General features: G+C 37.9%; 1 protein-coding gene across 2 annotated transcripts in view; it reads right to left on the reverse strand.

Annotated features, from left to right (window-relative positions):
• The window catches only part of LOC127831627 (F-box/WD repeat-containing protein 7-like), a 60,825-nt gene that overhangs the window by 14,791 nt on the left and 28,614 nt on the right, over positions 1 to 17,420 (reverse strand). For both annotated transcript variants that reach the window (XM_052356606.1, XM_052356607.1), the window contains exons 3-7: positions 11,661 to 11,737; positions 8,092 to 8,215; positions 6,632 to 6,753; positions 5,542 to 5,628; positions 2,612 to 2,698 (exon numbers count right to left, since the gene is read on the reverse strand). In XM_052356606.1, coding sequence (XP_052212566.1) covers positions 2,612 to 2,698; positions 5,542 to 5,628; positions 6,632 to 6,753; positions 8,092 to 8,215; positions 11,661 to 11,737 — 497 coding nt within the window. The remainder of the gene's footprint in view (positions 1 to 2,611; positions 2,699 to 5,541; positions 5,629 to 6,631; positions 6,754 to 8,091; positions 8,216 to 11,660; positions 11,738 to 17,420) is intronic.

A 17,420-nucleotide genomic window follows, 5' to 3' on the forward strand; every position in this document is an offset into this window, starting at 1 on the left:
CAAGATAAACATTCTGACAATATTTCATTAAGATCAGATGAAAACTGTGACCTCTATTGTCTACACAAGGTTTTTCTATTATTTGATCTAGTGACCTAGTTTTTGACCCCAGATGACCCAAATACAATCCCAAACCAGAATTCATCAAGATAAATATTCTGACCAAATATCATAAAGATTGGATGAAAACTGTGACCTCTTTTGTCTACACAAGGTTTTTCTATTATTTGACTTAGTGACCTATTTTTTGACCCCAGATGACCCAAATACAATCCCAACCCAGATTTCATCAAGATAAACATTCTGACCAAATTTCATAAAGATTGGATGAAAACTGTGACCTCTGTTGTCTACACAAACAAATTGTTGACGGACACACGCACACACAACGGACGCCAAACATCACACGGTCACATAAGCTCACCATGTCACTTCGTGACAGGTGAGCTAAAAAAAAGCAGACTGCAAAGTAAATTTGGGACAGCACTTTACACATATGCAGAAAACCATATTTTCCCAAAGAAACCCTCTTTTAAATACCCAACCAAAACACACCTACACACCACATATTGTAGCTTGAAAATTATAATTATCACCATTTTCATAAACATTTTATCATGTTAACTTTTCATTTACTTCAATATTATGTCCACCTTTAATTACTTAATACATAATGATTGAATGAACATGTGAATGTGATGACCTACACTGAACACAAACATGAAGAGTTAGTACGAATCATTAAACATGTATTTCATGGTTTGGAACTTTCTTTTTAAGTCCTTCCACACGCGATCACAATAATATATAACAACTGAGTGTCACTCCAAATAAAATAAATACATGTTTTAATTAACAAATTTTTACTAATGTTCTCATCAAAATATTACTTCAAGTATCAATACTCTTTAGAAATATTTATCATGTTATGTTGAGTCATGGTAAATTATGACAATCAAAACAAATTATTGTAACCTATATACAACTCTTAAAAGATACCTAATAGATCTATGTATGTATTATCATTTTAACTAATTTGTAACTGTACACTTTTGACAATTGCATTAAAAGTATTTATTTGTAGAATTCGTATTAATGTTTACCCATGAGCATAATGCCAAAAGTAAAGAATAAACAAGGGCTGTTTGTAAAACATGCATGCCCCCCTATATGGGCTATAAGTTGTAGTAGCAGCCATTGTGTGAATACGTTTTTTGTCACTGTGAATGTTGGTGGTGGTGGTGGTGGTGGTGGTGGTGGTGGTAGCAGAAGAAATAGTAGTAGAAGTAGTAGTAGTAGTAGTAGTAGTAGTAGTAGTAGTAGTAGTAGTAGTAGTAGTAGTAGTAGTAGAAGTAGTAGTAGTAGTAGTAGAAGTAGTAGTAGTAGTAGTAGTTGTAGTAGTAGTAGTAGTAGTAGAGTAGTAGTAGACGTAGTAGTAGTAGTAGTAGTAGTAGTAGTAGTAGTTGTAGTTGTAGTAGTAGGTAGTAGTAGTAGTAGTAGTAGTAGTCTAGTAGTAGAAGTAGTAGTAGTAGTAGTAGTAGTCGTAGTAGTCGTAGTAGTAGTCGTCGTAATAGCTTAGTAGTCGTCGTAGGTGGTGGTAGCCCGAAATCGTAGTAGTAGTAGTAGAAGTAGTCGTAGTAGTAGTAGTAGTCGTCGTAGTTAGTCGTAGTAGTCGTCGTAGGTAGTAGTAGTAGTAGTAGTAGTCGTAGTCGTAGTCCGTCGTAGTCGCGTAGTAGTCGTAGTCGTAGTAGTCGTAGTAGTAGTAGTCGTAGTAGTAGCCGTCGTCGTCGTAGCCGTAGCCGCAGTCGCCGTAGTAGTAGTCGTCGTAGTAGTAGTAGTAGTCGTAGTAGTAGTAGTAGTAGAAGAAGTAGTAGTAGTAGTAGCCGCAGCAGCAGCAGCAGCAGCAGCAGCAGCAGTAGTAGTAGTAGTAGTAGTAGTACGCATTACAAAAATGCTGTTAGCCTTACATTTCGTAAAATTTAAATATATTACAAGGGAGGCAAATCTGTAACAATACATTTTAACTTATTGCATTTGTTTCCCCTGTAGTGTATTACCTCCCCTGTCCTGCTTATATTTATATTAATCAACAAAATTAAACATTAACACAATATTTAATATACAAAATATACAAAAAATCTCATATTCTGATAATATTTTTACTGATCCACTGTATTTTACTAAAAGGATGATGTTTCATTGGACTGATAATTATAGATTTAGGATTACAGACCAGTCGCTTCAGTAATATTGTTCAGAGTGTGCCCTGTTGGCCGCGTATGCATAAGTTGAATTATCATTCAAAAACCATTTTACTATTTCGAGTCACCGTGACCTTGACCTATGACCTAGTGACCTCTAAATCAATAGGGGTCATCTGCGAGTCATGATCAATGTACCTATGAAGTTTCATGATCCTAGGCCCAAGCGTTCTTGAGTTATCATCCGGAAACCACCTGGTGGACGGACGTACCGACACCTGGTGGACGTACCGACCGACCTACCGACATGAGCAAAGCAATGTACCCCCTTTTCTTCGAAGGGGGGCATAAACATCTCTATATATATACATGTAAAGTAAAATATCTATACATAATATTAATATTTGTACCTGAGGCTGTGATGATCAATCCGTCCTCTGGGTAGTAACACACCTTGGTGATAGGGCTGTATGTGTAAATGGATTGCAACTGCTCACCTGGTGATGTTAGAAACATAGAAATGCGACAATGTTTAATTCCATTATTGTATGTTTGAGTGTATAAGATACATGTATTTCAAAATGACCCTCATTTATGCTTAAAAAATGGTTTCTTATGAAAATGGCTTCTTACATATAAATACATTTGCATTTAAATAATTCTAAGACCAACAGAATAATATAGCAAAATATGCAATTAAAAAAAAACATATGCCCCCAGTGAAAGCTTTTAGAAGCATTTATTAACGCTTTCAGTGCGGGAACCGAATTTTAAAGGCCTTTGCAAACAGTTTGGATCCAGATGAGACGCCACGTTCTAGACGCCACAGAACGTGGCGTCTCATCTGGATCCAAACTGTTTGCTATTCTGATAGTATTCTTTGAAAAAAAATGAAGAAAATGCTTATTTTACAAATTCAGCAGACGACATTTTAGCAGACGACAAATTTCCCAGCATGCAAAGGGTTAAAAAAGTTCCAGTTCAAAACAAGGTCAATGTCAAGGTCAAACATGAGGAAAGATGCTGTGAGTGTGTTGATAGGTCAAAATGAGGTCATTTTACACGAGTGTTAAATGGAAGTCTAAAGGCTTTGTAATAAGTGGTATTGATGTTGAGCGAACAGTATCTTCAGGGGTCGACAAATCCACTTGCCCGCTCGTAATTACGAGTAGAAATAGGCTCCGGACGAGTGAATATTCCGGCAGCACTAGTCCTGCAGGGCGAGTGGCATTTCTTGACAAAAATATTAAAATTTCAAGTTTTTACACATATTTACCAAACAAAACAATGTTTAATCAGCAATTAGAAATGAACCGGATGTTGATTATTGCACACTGCGCTAAAATAAGTCCTGTTCCCGTTATGCGATAATACAGGTATGTTCTGTGAATGTATCCTATACAGTACGGTATACGGTCTTTTACTGCTAAAATATTTGTCTAAATTCTTCACATCTTTAGATTTAAAGAGTGGCTATTGGCAAGTTTAATGGACGAAAATGACAAAGAAAAAACAGCCTTTTGTACACACAGAGGCTTGTTTGAGTTTAACAAAATGCCTTTCGGACTCTCCAATGCTCCTAAAGTGTAATCATAATGATTGTGACCATGAGGACAAAATGAAAAACAAACAAGTTAAAAGTGTGTTAAAACAGTTAATTAACTTCATTAAAGTTCATGAGTTAACAGTTCTATATGATAACAAATAGAAAATCACAATAAAACATATTAGTTACCGATTTGTTACATTTTTTCAATAAATTGCAGGGCAAGTACATATTTTGGCAGGGCAAGTGAAAATGCTTAGCTACTCGCCCTGCAGGGCAAGTTGCTGAAACAAAATTTGTCGACCCCTGATCTTTGGTTTAGCAAGTCTAAAAGTGAGTCCATGGTATTGGTAAGGTTAACAACAAGAATTTGGACCTTCTGAATTAAGCTTTGTAAAAAACTAGGTAAATATAAAAGTTCAAGTAAAATTATGTGATTTGGGGGTCAAATAAGGTCAATATAAAGGTGCAAGTGAAGTCAGGTAATGTGGGGGTGTGTTCCATGAAGTTGTTCATTTAAGTATCAAAGCTTTGCTGGATACTAAGCATAAAACTGATATTAGACAAAATATAATTGAGAACAAAATGTTATTTTGGATAAACCCCATACATGCCATAATTTTTCAGACCAATTCCGGGACATTGAGTTAAATTGTCTGGGACTTTTGCCGATTTTCCGGGACATGTATAAAATGTAGCGATATTTATAGACATATGCATTTTTGGTACGTTTTTTTGTGTTTCGCATCGTTAATTGCAAAAGTTCAAAAGCCTATCCGAAATACACTTGACCTATTAACGTCAAATTAAACATTACTACTTCGATTACTAGATACAAGCCACGTGCTTTCAGTGTAAGCGTTCTAAACATAGATGGTGACGTCACTGCGTTATTGTTATTAAGACCGGTGTGTAACGCGTGTTTTTGATACGCCTTTATTCATTTATAACATTTATATAATAAAAAATACAACAAAAGCTGCTGGGACAAGTGGATGAATCTGCTGGGCGTTTTGACATGGCGAACACAATTCAAATTCACTTATTATTTTTAATGTTATGTTTACTGGGGGTTTTGAACAAGACAATAATAAACCTAGTGAGGATGACGTTTTTATATGCTTACTTTTTTACTCAACTTCTTTGTCGGTTAAACGTGAGAACATAATCTGCTTTTATTTTTTTTACTCAGCGATGTTGGACTTCAGATGTGTGAACAACTATCCTTTGCCCTTACGCAGCAGGAAATAATGACGTAGTAGATTAAAGTCAATTAACAACCACATTAAACAATGCCGCATTTTCGGTTTGACCGCGAACGTGAGACAATCGATATGATTACAGGACCCCTGTTAATTGAGAGATTTTGACACGTAGCGTACTCTGCCTATTCGGGTAGGCATTGTCATGGAGACGCTGCAGATATACACAGATTCGAGGTGCAGTTAAGCCTAAGATAAGGTACATGTATAAATGGATTTTGTAAATTCCGGGACATTTGACAGATTTCCAGGACAGCGGGACAAGTTCTTCATTTCCGGGACTGTCCCGGACAATCCGGGACGTATGGCATGTATGATAAACCCCATACAAACGGAAGAACAAAATAATAATCAACAAGACAATCGCTTTAAGCCTCTCCACATCTGTAGATGCTGGGTGCATAAATGCATTCTGATTGTGAAATATACAGGTATTTTTATAAGGAAAGAACTGCAACCATACAAACGTTGTAAAAAAAAACTTAAAATCTTAAAACACAGGAACAAATCAAAACAAAAGAGTTTCACTTACCAGTGTCTGCAGACCATACTTTGAGATAACAGTCTGTTGAAACACTGAAAACTAAATGGTCGCTATCAGACACCTCAAATGCAGCCCCTGAAAGAAAATGTAAAAAGTATATACTACAATAATAGACTGATACCAGAATGAAAACTATGATTATTAATCATTTAAATTTGGGATGCAAGAGGTTACTAAAAACATTAACCCCTTACCTTTTTGTCGTAAGTGGTTATTGACCAGTTAACCGAAAAACCTGTAGTAGTAATAATGTTTAAGTAAACCTTAAACATTTCATACCGCTCATACATGTACTATATAGAAACGAAAGTAATTTGAGATTGCTTGCGTTGATAACATATCAGTTTCTTTATACAAATGTATTACAGCATTAATTTTAATATTCTTTTAAATGTCTTCTTTCTTTTGTGCGCATTTTTCCTGCATAAAGGCATGTAAAAACATTTTACGCACTACACACTGTTCAGTCTGAATATCAATATTTATCGTCGAACAATTATACCAATAGTATTTTAGAATATAACCTACATTTTGATCAACTGAAAAGGCTGAGTTGCAGACATCAAATAAGTCTTGATTTTGATTGGTTGCTTTAAACAATCCCAAACCCAAGCTGTAGCAAACATTACCATTGTTAAACAAACACTATTAACATTTTCCAGTGATGTATATGTGTCTGACCAATCAAAATGTAGGTTACATTTAAAGTAAATTAGAACATGTAAAGTAAAATTGTTATGCGCAAGCTAAGGTTCTCCTGAAACAATAAGATTTATATGTTATATGTTTATATATGAGCCTAGGTTTTTGAAAACTGTGTTAATGTGTGTAAAAAGTTGTCCAAGGTAAGCCTTTGCTGTCTGCACAAGCTAATCAGGGACAAAAATTTAAGTCTTAACTGGATTTTCAGTAAGGAGGGACTTACTTTAACAAAACATAATATTCAAAGGAAAAGTGTCATCCCTGATTAGCCTGCTCAAATGGCACAGGCTTATCTGGGATGACACTATACACAAATGCCTCAAGCCCGGTTTTCCCAGAGTGAGTCTAATGTATATACTTCATTAAAGTAACCTACCCAAGTTGGGCACCTCCTTGTATGGTTTCACAAGGACATCAGTGACAGAGCCCGTGTGTCCCCCAAGACTTTTCAGTTCCCTTAGACTGTCCATGCACCAGATCTTCACAGTCGTGTCACGGCTGTGAAAACACACTGAATAAGTCACATGCATGGAACTCCCCTTATACCACGGCTTTTTTCCCTTCTTTGGAAAGCTGACTTTGACCCCTGATTTAGATGGAAAAATGAGTTGAAAACTCTTCAAAATTATCGAAAAATGAGTCGCAAACTTTTTTTAAAATTCTGAATAAATGAGTTCTTTAAAATTGCACAATTTTGAATGTTAAACTTCTAAAATTGTGAAATTTTAAATGTCAAACTTCTAAAACATGTGAAAAACATCATTATGTAAGAAGAAAAAAAGGCCTTGCTTTTGCACAAGTTTAGACACCAACAGCTGTATGATGGTTTTGCCAGATGACCCAATTTTTGCAGGCATAAAAATCAAGTAGAATTATTCTTTGTTGGAAACTTAAATTTATGATTTGTTTCAACCGCAATATCCACACAAATTAGTGACCATGGATAATAGTCTTTTATAGAGCACTTCGCAGTGACCTTTTCATGTTTTGGTAAATGGGCAAAATTAAAAAATTGTGTAGCTACAATATTTGCGATGAAACAGTAATACTGAACATTTACCATGCTCTAAAATATCCATTATATGAATCTTTTGATATTAAAAAAAAATGAAAATTAGATCAAGCGTTACAAATGCTAAATTATTGAATTATTTGGAGGGTTTTGTTGTGATCGTTATATTGTGTGACATAACGAGGATTGCTTAAATAATGTATCAAATACTCCACTCATTGTATGAGCAGGGATGGCCGAGTGGTCTCAGTACTAGCCTTCAACTACAGGCATCAGCGGTTCGAGCCCAGTTGCAGATTTATATTTTACTTTTTTTTCTTTCTGTAATTTTATTCTTGTTTTTTACAGAAGCGATTTAGTTCCAATATTTAGATTTATCAAATGTAAGCATTATATGACATACTTCAGTACATGCTAAAATATTTAGAAAGGTCTCTTTAAGTTAGCTTTTTAGGGCTTTAATGGCTCTCCACAAAGATTAATGTTCTAGTGTAATTGACCAGTTGCACTCGTTGATCAAGAAGACAGCTGACATATTTTGGGTCTATGTCACCTAGTAGTTGCATCATAAAATTAACTTACTATAAATCCATAGATAAACCACCCTATACAAGCAGAATGGCAGGTTAGAAGTGTTGTTTTTTACAAATGGTCATTTTTTTATGCTATAAACAAACCAGTGTATTCTAGAATCAGCGTGTAAATATAAATACACTCATCAATAATGTTTACGAAACCAATTTATCACAAAATGTAGCAATTACCACTATCCTCAGCATATTTTTCAGATCCAAAATAATTTTATCAAAGAGACATTGTTTTACCTAGCTGACACAATGAGCTTGTCACAAATGTCTGTTGCCAAGGTGATGTCATTGTGACCTTCCAGGGCCGTCACGCTGAATATTGAACTTCTCCATTTCTCTGCCACACTGTTCTGTGGTTTAGCTGAAACAAAGAAGCTCTCCTTTACTTGATCGTCTATTGATCTATCCTAACCAAGGTTTTAGGAATGGTTTCAGTACTCATTAAATTTAAAATATTGGCCTTCTTTCAATCAAAGAGGAATGTTATGTATAGCAAAATCTGACACACTCTAATAATTCCATTAATAAAAAAAAATTATTAAAAAAAATTAGACCGTTAAATTTAATTCTATTATAAAAACAAACATACTGTTTAAGTAATTATTATACATAACTCCGCCAAACAGGTCCCAAGCCCGTGCTGAAAAAAAGGAGGGTTAGGCCTAGGGCTAGCAACCCCACCCCGTGAAAAAATGCTTGCTACAGAAATGACAACAAGGGAACAAACGACAAACGGCGACGGGAGCGAAGCAGATCAGGCAACTGGACTTATGAAGGATGGGGATCAAAGCCGCATGGACGTCTCCACCCCGATAGCAGAACTCTTGAGACAAAGCAATGGATCAGAGTTGGATGTTGAAACGTGCGAACACTCTACCAGACTAGAAAGCTAGTGTTGAGTGAGCTGAACCAATACAACCTGACCCTTATGGGAGTAACAGAAGCAAGATTGACTGGCTCTGGCAAGCAGAAGATGAGTTCCGGAGAAGTCATCATCTGGTCAGGAAGAACTGACAACCACCACCGGGAAGGAGTTGCCGTCATCATCAGCAAGAGCAAGGCCAACACCGTGCTACAGTGGAAACCTGTGAACGAGCGCCTGCTGCATGTCAGGATGAACTCCAAGTACGCCAAGCTGTCTCTTGTTGTGGGCTACGCACCAATAGACAACGCGGAAGAAGAGGACAAGGATGCATTCTACAACGCCCTTCAAAGTGTTTTAGAGGACATCCCCCAACACGATGTTGCTCAGCGACTTCAATGCTAAGGTTGGCTGCGACAACAAAGACAGAGAGAGGACCATGGGACAACATGGAGTGGGTGTGATCACCGACAAGGGGGAGAGACTAGTCAACTTCTGCCAACAGAATGACATGGTCATAGGAGGGACCCTGTTTGCGCACAAGGAGATCCACAAACTAACATGGACATCACCAGACGGCAGGACCCAGAACCAGATCGACCACATCATCATCAATGGTCGGTGGAGGCACTCTCTGCAGGACGTGCGTGTGATGCCACATGCAGACATCGGCAGCGTCTTCTGGTGGCCAAGGTGACTTTGAAGCTCAGGAAAGCCAAGACAGGAGACATCAAGAACCAACGCTACGATGTGGTCAAGTTGAAAGTAAAAAAAGAGTTCAGGCTAACCCTCAGGAATAGATTTAGTATTTTGGAAGATGAGGCAGCACTGACCATCGAGGGCTTCAACAGAGTAATGAAAGAGACAGGAGAGGAAGTTCTAGGCTTCAGAAAGAGCAAGAAGACAGAATGGATCTCAGAACAAACGTGGTCTCATATAGAAGAAAGAAGACAAATCAAAAAGAAACTGCTGGACACCAAATCCCTAAGACTTAAGGAAAGAATTTAAAAGGAATATAGTGAGAAAGACAAGGTGGTGAAGACATCAGCCAGAAGAGACAAGAGGAGGTACATAGAGAGGCTGGCAGAGGAGGCGGAGACAGCAGCCGAGCACAATGACATGAAGACGGTGTACCAGAACACTAGGAAGCTGAAGGGCAACTACGGCCAGCACCATGACCTTCCCGTGAGAGCTGTAGACGGAACACATGTCAATGTGGATGAGGAGAAGCTGAAGAGATGGAAGCAACACTTCAAGTCCATCCTAAACCGCCCAGATCCACCAACCCTAGCCGACATTCCTGAAGCTGAAGAGGACCTTGACATCAACCTCGGCAACATCACTGTAACGGAAGTCAATGAAGCCATCCATTAGCTGAAGAATAGGAAGGCGCCATGGAGTGTGCCCTGAGATGCTGAAAGCAGAAGACACAGTGACGCCGCAGCTTCTTTGCCAGATTCTTCAAAAGTTTTGGAAAAGTGAAGAAGCGCCAAGCAACTGGAAGACCGGCACCATCGTCCAACTGCCCAAGAAAGGAGACCTGGGGAACTGTAACAACTGGCAAAGCATCACTTTACTATCTCTCACCAGTAAGATCTTCAGCCGCATCATCCTCCAATGCATCACAACAGCAGTGGACGGTATCCTTCGCCAGGAACAGGCAGGCTTCAGGAAAGGCAAGTCCTGCATTGACCACATCTTCGTCCTGAGGCAGATCCTTGAGTAGTCTCATGAATGGAATGGATCCCTCTACCTGGTTTTTGTAGACTTCCAGAAGGCCTTCGACAGCCTTCACCGAGACTCCCTCTGGAAGATTCTGCTACATTATGGCATCCATCAGAAACTTGTCAACGTCATCAGGTCCCTGTACGAAAACTTTGAGTGCAGAGTCATCCAAAACAACCAGCTCACTGAACCATTCAAGGTGGAAACTGGAGTGAAGCAAGGATGTATTCTCTCGCCGCTCCTCTTTTCAATGGCAATTGACTGGATCATGCGCAGCACCACAGAGGGAAGGAGGCAAGGAATACAGTGGACGCTGACATCACTGCTAGACGACCTGGACTACGCCGACGATATCGGGCTACTTGCTAGCACGAACCAGGACATCCAGCAGAAGACACAACAGTTGGCACTATCAGCAAGCACCATAGGTCTCAGGGTCAACATTGGAAAGACTCAGGTCATGAGGAAGAACACCAGAGAGGGCAATCCAATCACCATCAATGGCCAGCATCTGCAAGATGTTGACGAGTTCATTTACCTGGGCAGCAAGGTCACCACAGATGCAGACTGTGCAAGGGAGATCAACACAAGGATCAGCAAAGCCAACCAAGCCTTCGCGATGCTGAAGCCCATCTGGAGGACTACAAGTCTTAGCATGCACACCAAGCTCCGCATCTTCAAGAGCAACGTGCTGAGTGTCCTTCTATATGGGTCTGAGTGCTGGAAGACCACTGCTTCCATCGAGCGCAAACTGGAAGTCTTCCAGAACAAGTGCCTGCGCCGGATCATGAAAGTATTCTGGCCAAACATGATCATGAACATGGAACTGCGTGAAAGAGCTGGCGCAAACAGCATCGCTGAGACCATCGCTTTGAGGAGATGGAGATGGCTAGGCCACTTCTGCAGAATGCAGACTTGCTACCCAGGGTGGCACTGAGATGGACTCCACAGGGGAAAAGAAACCGTGGACGACCGAAAGAGAAGTGGCGCCGAATCGTGGAGCAATAACTCAAGAACAGAGGCCGCACTCTGCAGACAGCACCCGCAACAGCAGCTGACAGACGAAAGTGTTGCTCCCTTGCCGTCGCCTCAAGCACCAGACGGCCCAGAGAGGATTGATGATGATGATGAATTATTATACATAGTATCACAATAGAACCAATTTCTGAGATGAACTAACAAGATTTGGAATATAAAAGATCATATACACAGACGTCACCTGAGCTGTCTTTTGGTTTCTTGGTTGGTGATACACTGCTGGGTCTCTTTTGCTCAGGTCTGGCAGGGAATGAGGATCTGAAAAAAATCAAATTAATTACACAGTGATTTTTTTTTGCTTTATATTTTAAAGGGAAAAAAGCGCCATAGACATTGACATTGGGATAAATTAAAACATTATTAATATGATTATAAATAACAATATGTATACCAATTGTTAATAAGTGCATATCTAACAGCTTTCTGAAATGTATACAATAAAGTGCTAGGGAATTAAACTGCTGTATGATTAACTCAATAAACCAATTATTGAGTTTATTGAAAAAGTTTGGCATATTTTGGGGGGAAATTTTTGTCAGATTTTTTTGGAAAAAATGCTTCTTTTTGCCATTGGGAAACAGCCTTATTTTACTTTTTGCAATTAGGAACAGCCTGTAAGAGGTTGTAATAAGTGGCAAAAAAATCACTGTTACACGATACTATGTGTTTACTGTGTAATACATGTACAACAACATCATTTAAAATTTTACAGCATGATTCTTTTTGAATTATTCCCCATTTTACAAAATATCATAAACAAGGTATGTGTTTGTCAGAAACACAATACCCCCTATTGTGCCGCTTAGAAATAAAATTTCAATATATCATTTGGCAGGCTTCGAAATTATCTCCCTTTTAAAGCTTATTACTTCCCTTGGATTTTATTTTTTTACTTTTGACCTTGAAGGATGACCTTGACCTTTCCCCACTCAAAATGTACAGCTTCATGAGATACGCATGCATGCCATATATCTAGTTGCTATATTTAATATTGCAAAAGTTAATGGCCAATGTTAAAGTTTTCGTAGGACACACAGACAAAAAACGGACTGACAGTTCAACTGCTATATGCCACCCTACCGGGGAAGCATAAAAAGATCGAGCACTGTATTTCACAAACCATACATGTATTTTATTAAACTCGTCCACAAACTTTGATAGTACTGTAAGTATGCCAAATGCTTGCCTGCCAATTACATGTATATATATATATAATTCCTCAACTGGTTTTATAAATGTATTATAAAAGACAACTTGTGTTAGATCCTATACACGTGAAGTTGCAATATCACACTATATTGTAAACAGTAACAAGGTTATGACACTTGTGAAAATGCTTGCTTTTACTGTAATCATTTGTGAAATAAAGTTAGCTCACTCACCAAAGCACATGGTCATTAAAGGGGCCGTTTCAAATTTTGATAAATTGACAAAATTAAAAAATAATAGTTTCAGAATCGCATATTTTCACTGTTGTTATATTTGTGAGGTAACAGTAATACTGAACATTTACCATGCTCTCAAATATCTATTTTATCTATTTTGACGATTAAAATAAACTGAAAATTGTAAAGCGTTGCAATGCGAAACAATTGAATAATTTGGAGAGTTCTGTTGTTGTCGTTATATTTAGTGATACTACGAGGATTGCTTATATAAAGTATAAAATACATCACTCATTGTATCAGCACCGATGGCTGAGTGGTTTAAGCTAAATACTTTTACTCCGTGGGTCAGTGGTTTCAGCGCAGTTGAGGGTTGCTTTTTTTAAATTTCTTTAATTTTGTTCTTGTTTTCTTTACTGCAGCTATTTAGATCATATGTTTACATTTATCAATATAAAGCATTTAATGACAAACTTCCATACATACTAAAATCTGTGAAAAGGTCCCTTTACAAAAACCCACATATCCTCAGTATCAAAACGTGCAAATCAACTACTGGTGTGCATTGTAACTCCAGATAAGAGACCACATGGGCCTCTGTATCCACAATAAGTTGTTCAGTGTGTATTGTTAACTTATCAGAGTACTCAGAAGTGACAACCTTTTTTTTCACCATTTTTAGAATGGGGCCTGGCCGGGTCCCTTGGGAAAATTGGCGGTGTTTTGACTAAAATTGGGAAATTAGTGTTGTTGCTGTTTTGCTAAAAAATGCTTCAAATTGAGAATAGAAGTGTTTTCCATACAGTAGATTCCACTTAATTGAATATCGGATAATCGAATAATTTGGTGTATTGAATAGATATTGAAAAAACCAAACCATTTGCATCTCTTCCCGTTGTAAAAACTCCACATATTCTGATAGGAAATATGGCGTATTTCGGTTAATTGAATAGCCAATTTTCTATTGCACACTATAATCCACACTATAATTCAGCAAAGAATGTCATAAATCTCCAAGGATACGCATCGTATCGACGATTTTGACCGACACGCTCAATTGACTGCCTTTGTTAACATTTCACACCATGCATTTATGCAGCGTCTGTCAAGCGTCACGTGACTAACAGGTGTAGTATGCTAGCAAGTACAATACAAACACTGGAGTCTCCGGTGTGCAGTCAGGTGCTAACTTTCGAATGCAAACTGTCGAGTAACGCACTTCAACAGTTTGTTGTCGCTTAGAAACAATAAAAGAGTGTGTTGCTGATTAGAAACAAACTGTTGAAGTGTCTTTCTCGACAGTTTGCAATAGGTGATGGAATGTTACACTTTATTCTCAGTTCGTGTATATAAACCTACACAAATGCGTCACAGTAAATCATATCTAAACATGATGGCGAACAATCGAAAACACGCACATTTGTCAAAACATCACAGTCTTAACACTGCTGATCATGTTTTCACAATAACCAAAATTAAATCCAGTATTGACCAGATTTTCCAGTAAATCAGTACACAGTACATTATCTGTTTCAATACCAAACTACCTGAACGAGCGTAACGTCAAAGATACTGCATTCTCCACGCTACAATGTTTTCCTTCGACAGTGTATATACACCCACGCTAATTATTGCACGCTTTTTACAAGGACAATACATGAGCAAAAGATGTTGCTAGCGTAAGCGTTGGGTAAGCAATAAAATGACAAGGGCTGTTTGTAAAACATGCATGCCCCCCTATATGGCTAGAAGTTGTAGTAGCAGTCATTGTGTGAATACGTTTTTTGTCACTGTGAACAACGGTGGTGGTGGTGGTTTGTCCGGGGACAAGTAAAATTTCCATGGAAAATTTTGTTTCGAGAACAAAACTTCAATATTTTCCGAAAATATAAAACAAACTAGCACACTTTTTTAACTGGAGGTAGGTTATTTTCCGATAATAATTATTTAATGTAGTAAACAAGTCCACGCGTATATAGCAAAAGCCAATCAAGCATAAGGTAACATTAATAGTAGAGAAACCAGCGCACGTGTACAGCAACAGCCAATCACGCATTAGATAACATTTTTCGTAAATTGCAAATGGCCGCAAACATGTTTTATCGACCTGCATTCGATTTTTTAAAATAACACCACTTTAACGTCAAGCCATGACGCTAATCACACCAATGATTAAATCAGTTCGGCTTCGGAAAAAAAGAGAAAAATCAAGTATGAATATGATAAAGCATACGACTCCAAGCGGAAACGAGAATTTATTGAGTCTTGGCTAATTGAATTTACTTGGATTGAAAACGTAACCGGTGTGTGTAAATGTAAACTTTGTAAGGAGTTTTTTTTATAAGCGGATAATTAAATACTTATATTTAGCAGAGATTATTTTATTTCAAGTGAATTTTCTAGTCATGTTGAGATTATTATATATCCGAGATGGTATCATGTGTGACTTAAACGTGTTCTTATTGTTTGCACATCTTGCTTGTATTTTCTAGTTAACTATGTATATAATCAAAAATAGAACTTAACAAAAGTGTATGTTTGTATTATTTGCTTAATTAGTAATGATGTTTTCCTTTATTTATCTTAAAAGCACGGACAAGTACTTCTTTGGTACGGACAAGTGAATTTATGGGTCCAACTAGTCCTTGGACAAGTAGACTCATAAAATATTTCAGAACCCCGGCGGCGGCGGCGGTGGTGGTTATTGATACAATGCATTACAAAAATGCAGTTAGCCTTACATTTGGTAAAATTTAAATATATTATTAGGGAGGCAAATGCTGTAACAAAAAGAACATGCATAAACGGTAGTTGTTTCCCTTGTTTGAACCATGCTAACTCCTTAAAATGCCTATTTTCAGTAACTGTGACCTTCACCTGTGACCTTGACCTTTGACCTAGTGACCTCAAAATCAATAGGGGTCATCTGTGAGTCATGATCAATGTACCTATGAAGTTTCATGATCATAGGCCCAAGCGTTCTTGAGTTATCGTCTGACAACCACCTGGTGGACGGACCGACCGAGAGACAGACTGACAGACCGAGGTACCGACATGAGCAAAGCAATATACCCCCTCTTTCTTCGAAGGGGGGCATAAAAATGGGAAAAATCATTACATGCATCGTATGGCGTGACATTGAACATTGCTGCATAGTTTTCGCTAGCTTTTTGTTGGGGGCAAAGGAAATACATGTGGATGTTTTATTGAAAGATAGAAAGTGTGTTTTTGATTACAAAATTTGTATTCTCATTTGGGAATTCAACAAAACATTTATATTATATTTATAATGGATTCAATATTCAATTCCAATATTAACTTTTTTTAAACACTTTACGTGTCGAAACGATGTTTTGATTACGCATGAAAAGCACAATTTCCAGGATGATTACACCCGGTTAGTAATAACATTGGAAATATAACTGTTACCGCATAACTGAATACTCCGGATAATTGAATATTCGACGTGACAAATGGGCTATTCAATTAAGCGAAATCTACTGTATTATTTTTACTGAGGTTGAACTTATATGGCTGGATCTGAAATTATCAAAATGTTGAAATCTTATAAAATAAACAAGAGTTCCAAACTGTCACAAGATACCCCCGTTTGAAGGTTTTGGACACCATGCTCAATGCTTGAAATGCACTAAGTGACCTCCAGACATAGTTATTGACCCGGCATGCGCCATATTTAGACTTGACCTAGATATCATTTAGAAGTAACATCTGACTAAATTCGGTGAAGATCAGATGAAAACTACTTCAAATAGAGAGCGAACACCATGCTATATGCTTGAAATGCACTAAGTGACATTGTGACCTCGTTTTTGACCCGGCATGACCCATATTTGTACTTGACCTACATATCATCTAGACACAACTTCTGACAAAATTAGGTGAAGATCGGATGAAAACTACTTCAATTAGAGAGCAGACACCATGCTTAATGCTTGAAATACACTAAGTGACCTCATGGCCTCGTTTTTGACCCTGCATGACCCATATTAGAACTTGACCTACATATCATCTAGACACAACTTCTGACAAAATTAGGTAAAGATCGGATGAAAACAACTTCAATTATAGAGCGGACACTATGCTAAATGCTTGAAATGCACTAAGTGACCTCATGACCTCGTTTTTGACCCTGCATGACCATTATTTGAACTTGACCTATATATTATCTAGACACAACTTCTGACCATATTAGGTGAAGATCGGATGAAAACAACTTCAATTAGAGAGCAGACACCATGCTTAATGCTTGAAATGCACTTAGTAACCTCATGACCTCGTTTTTGACCCGGCGTGACCCATATTCGAACTTGACCTACATATCATCCAGACACAACTTCTGACCAAATTAGGTGAAGATCGGATGAAAACTACTTCAATTAGAGAGCGGACACCATGCTAAATGCTTGAAATGCACTAAGTGAACTCGTGACCTAGTTTTTGACCCGGCATGACCCATATTTAAACTTGACCTACATATCATCTAGACACAACTTCTGACCAAGTTTGGTGAAGATCGGGTGAAAACTACTTCAATT

The sequence above is a fragment of the Dreissena polymorpha genome, chromosome 5, assembly GCF_020536995.1.
Source record: "Dreissena polymorpha isolate Duluth1 chromosome 5, UMN_Dpol_1.0, whole genome shotgun sequence".
Taxonomy (NCBI): domain Eukaryota; kingdom Metazoa; phylum Mollusca; class Bivalvia; order Myida; family Dreissenidae; genus Dreissena; species Dreissena polymorpha.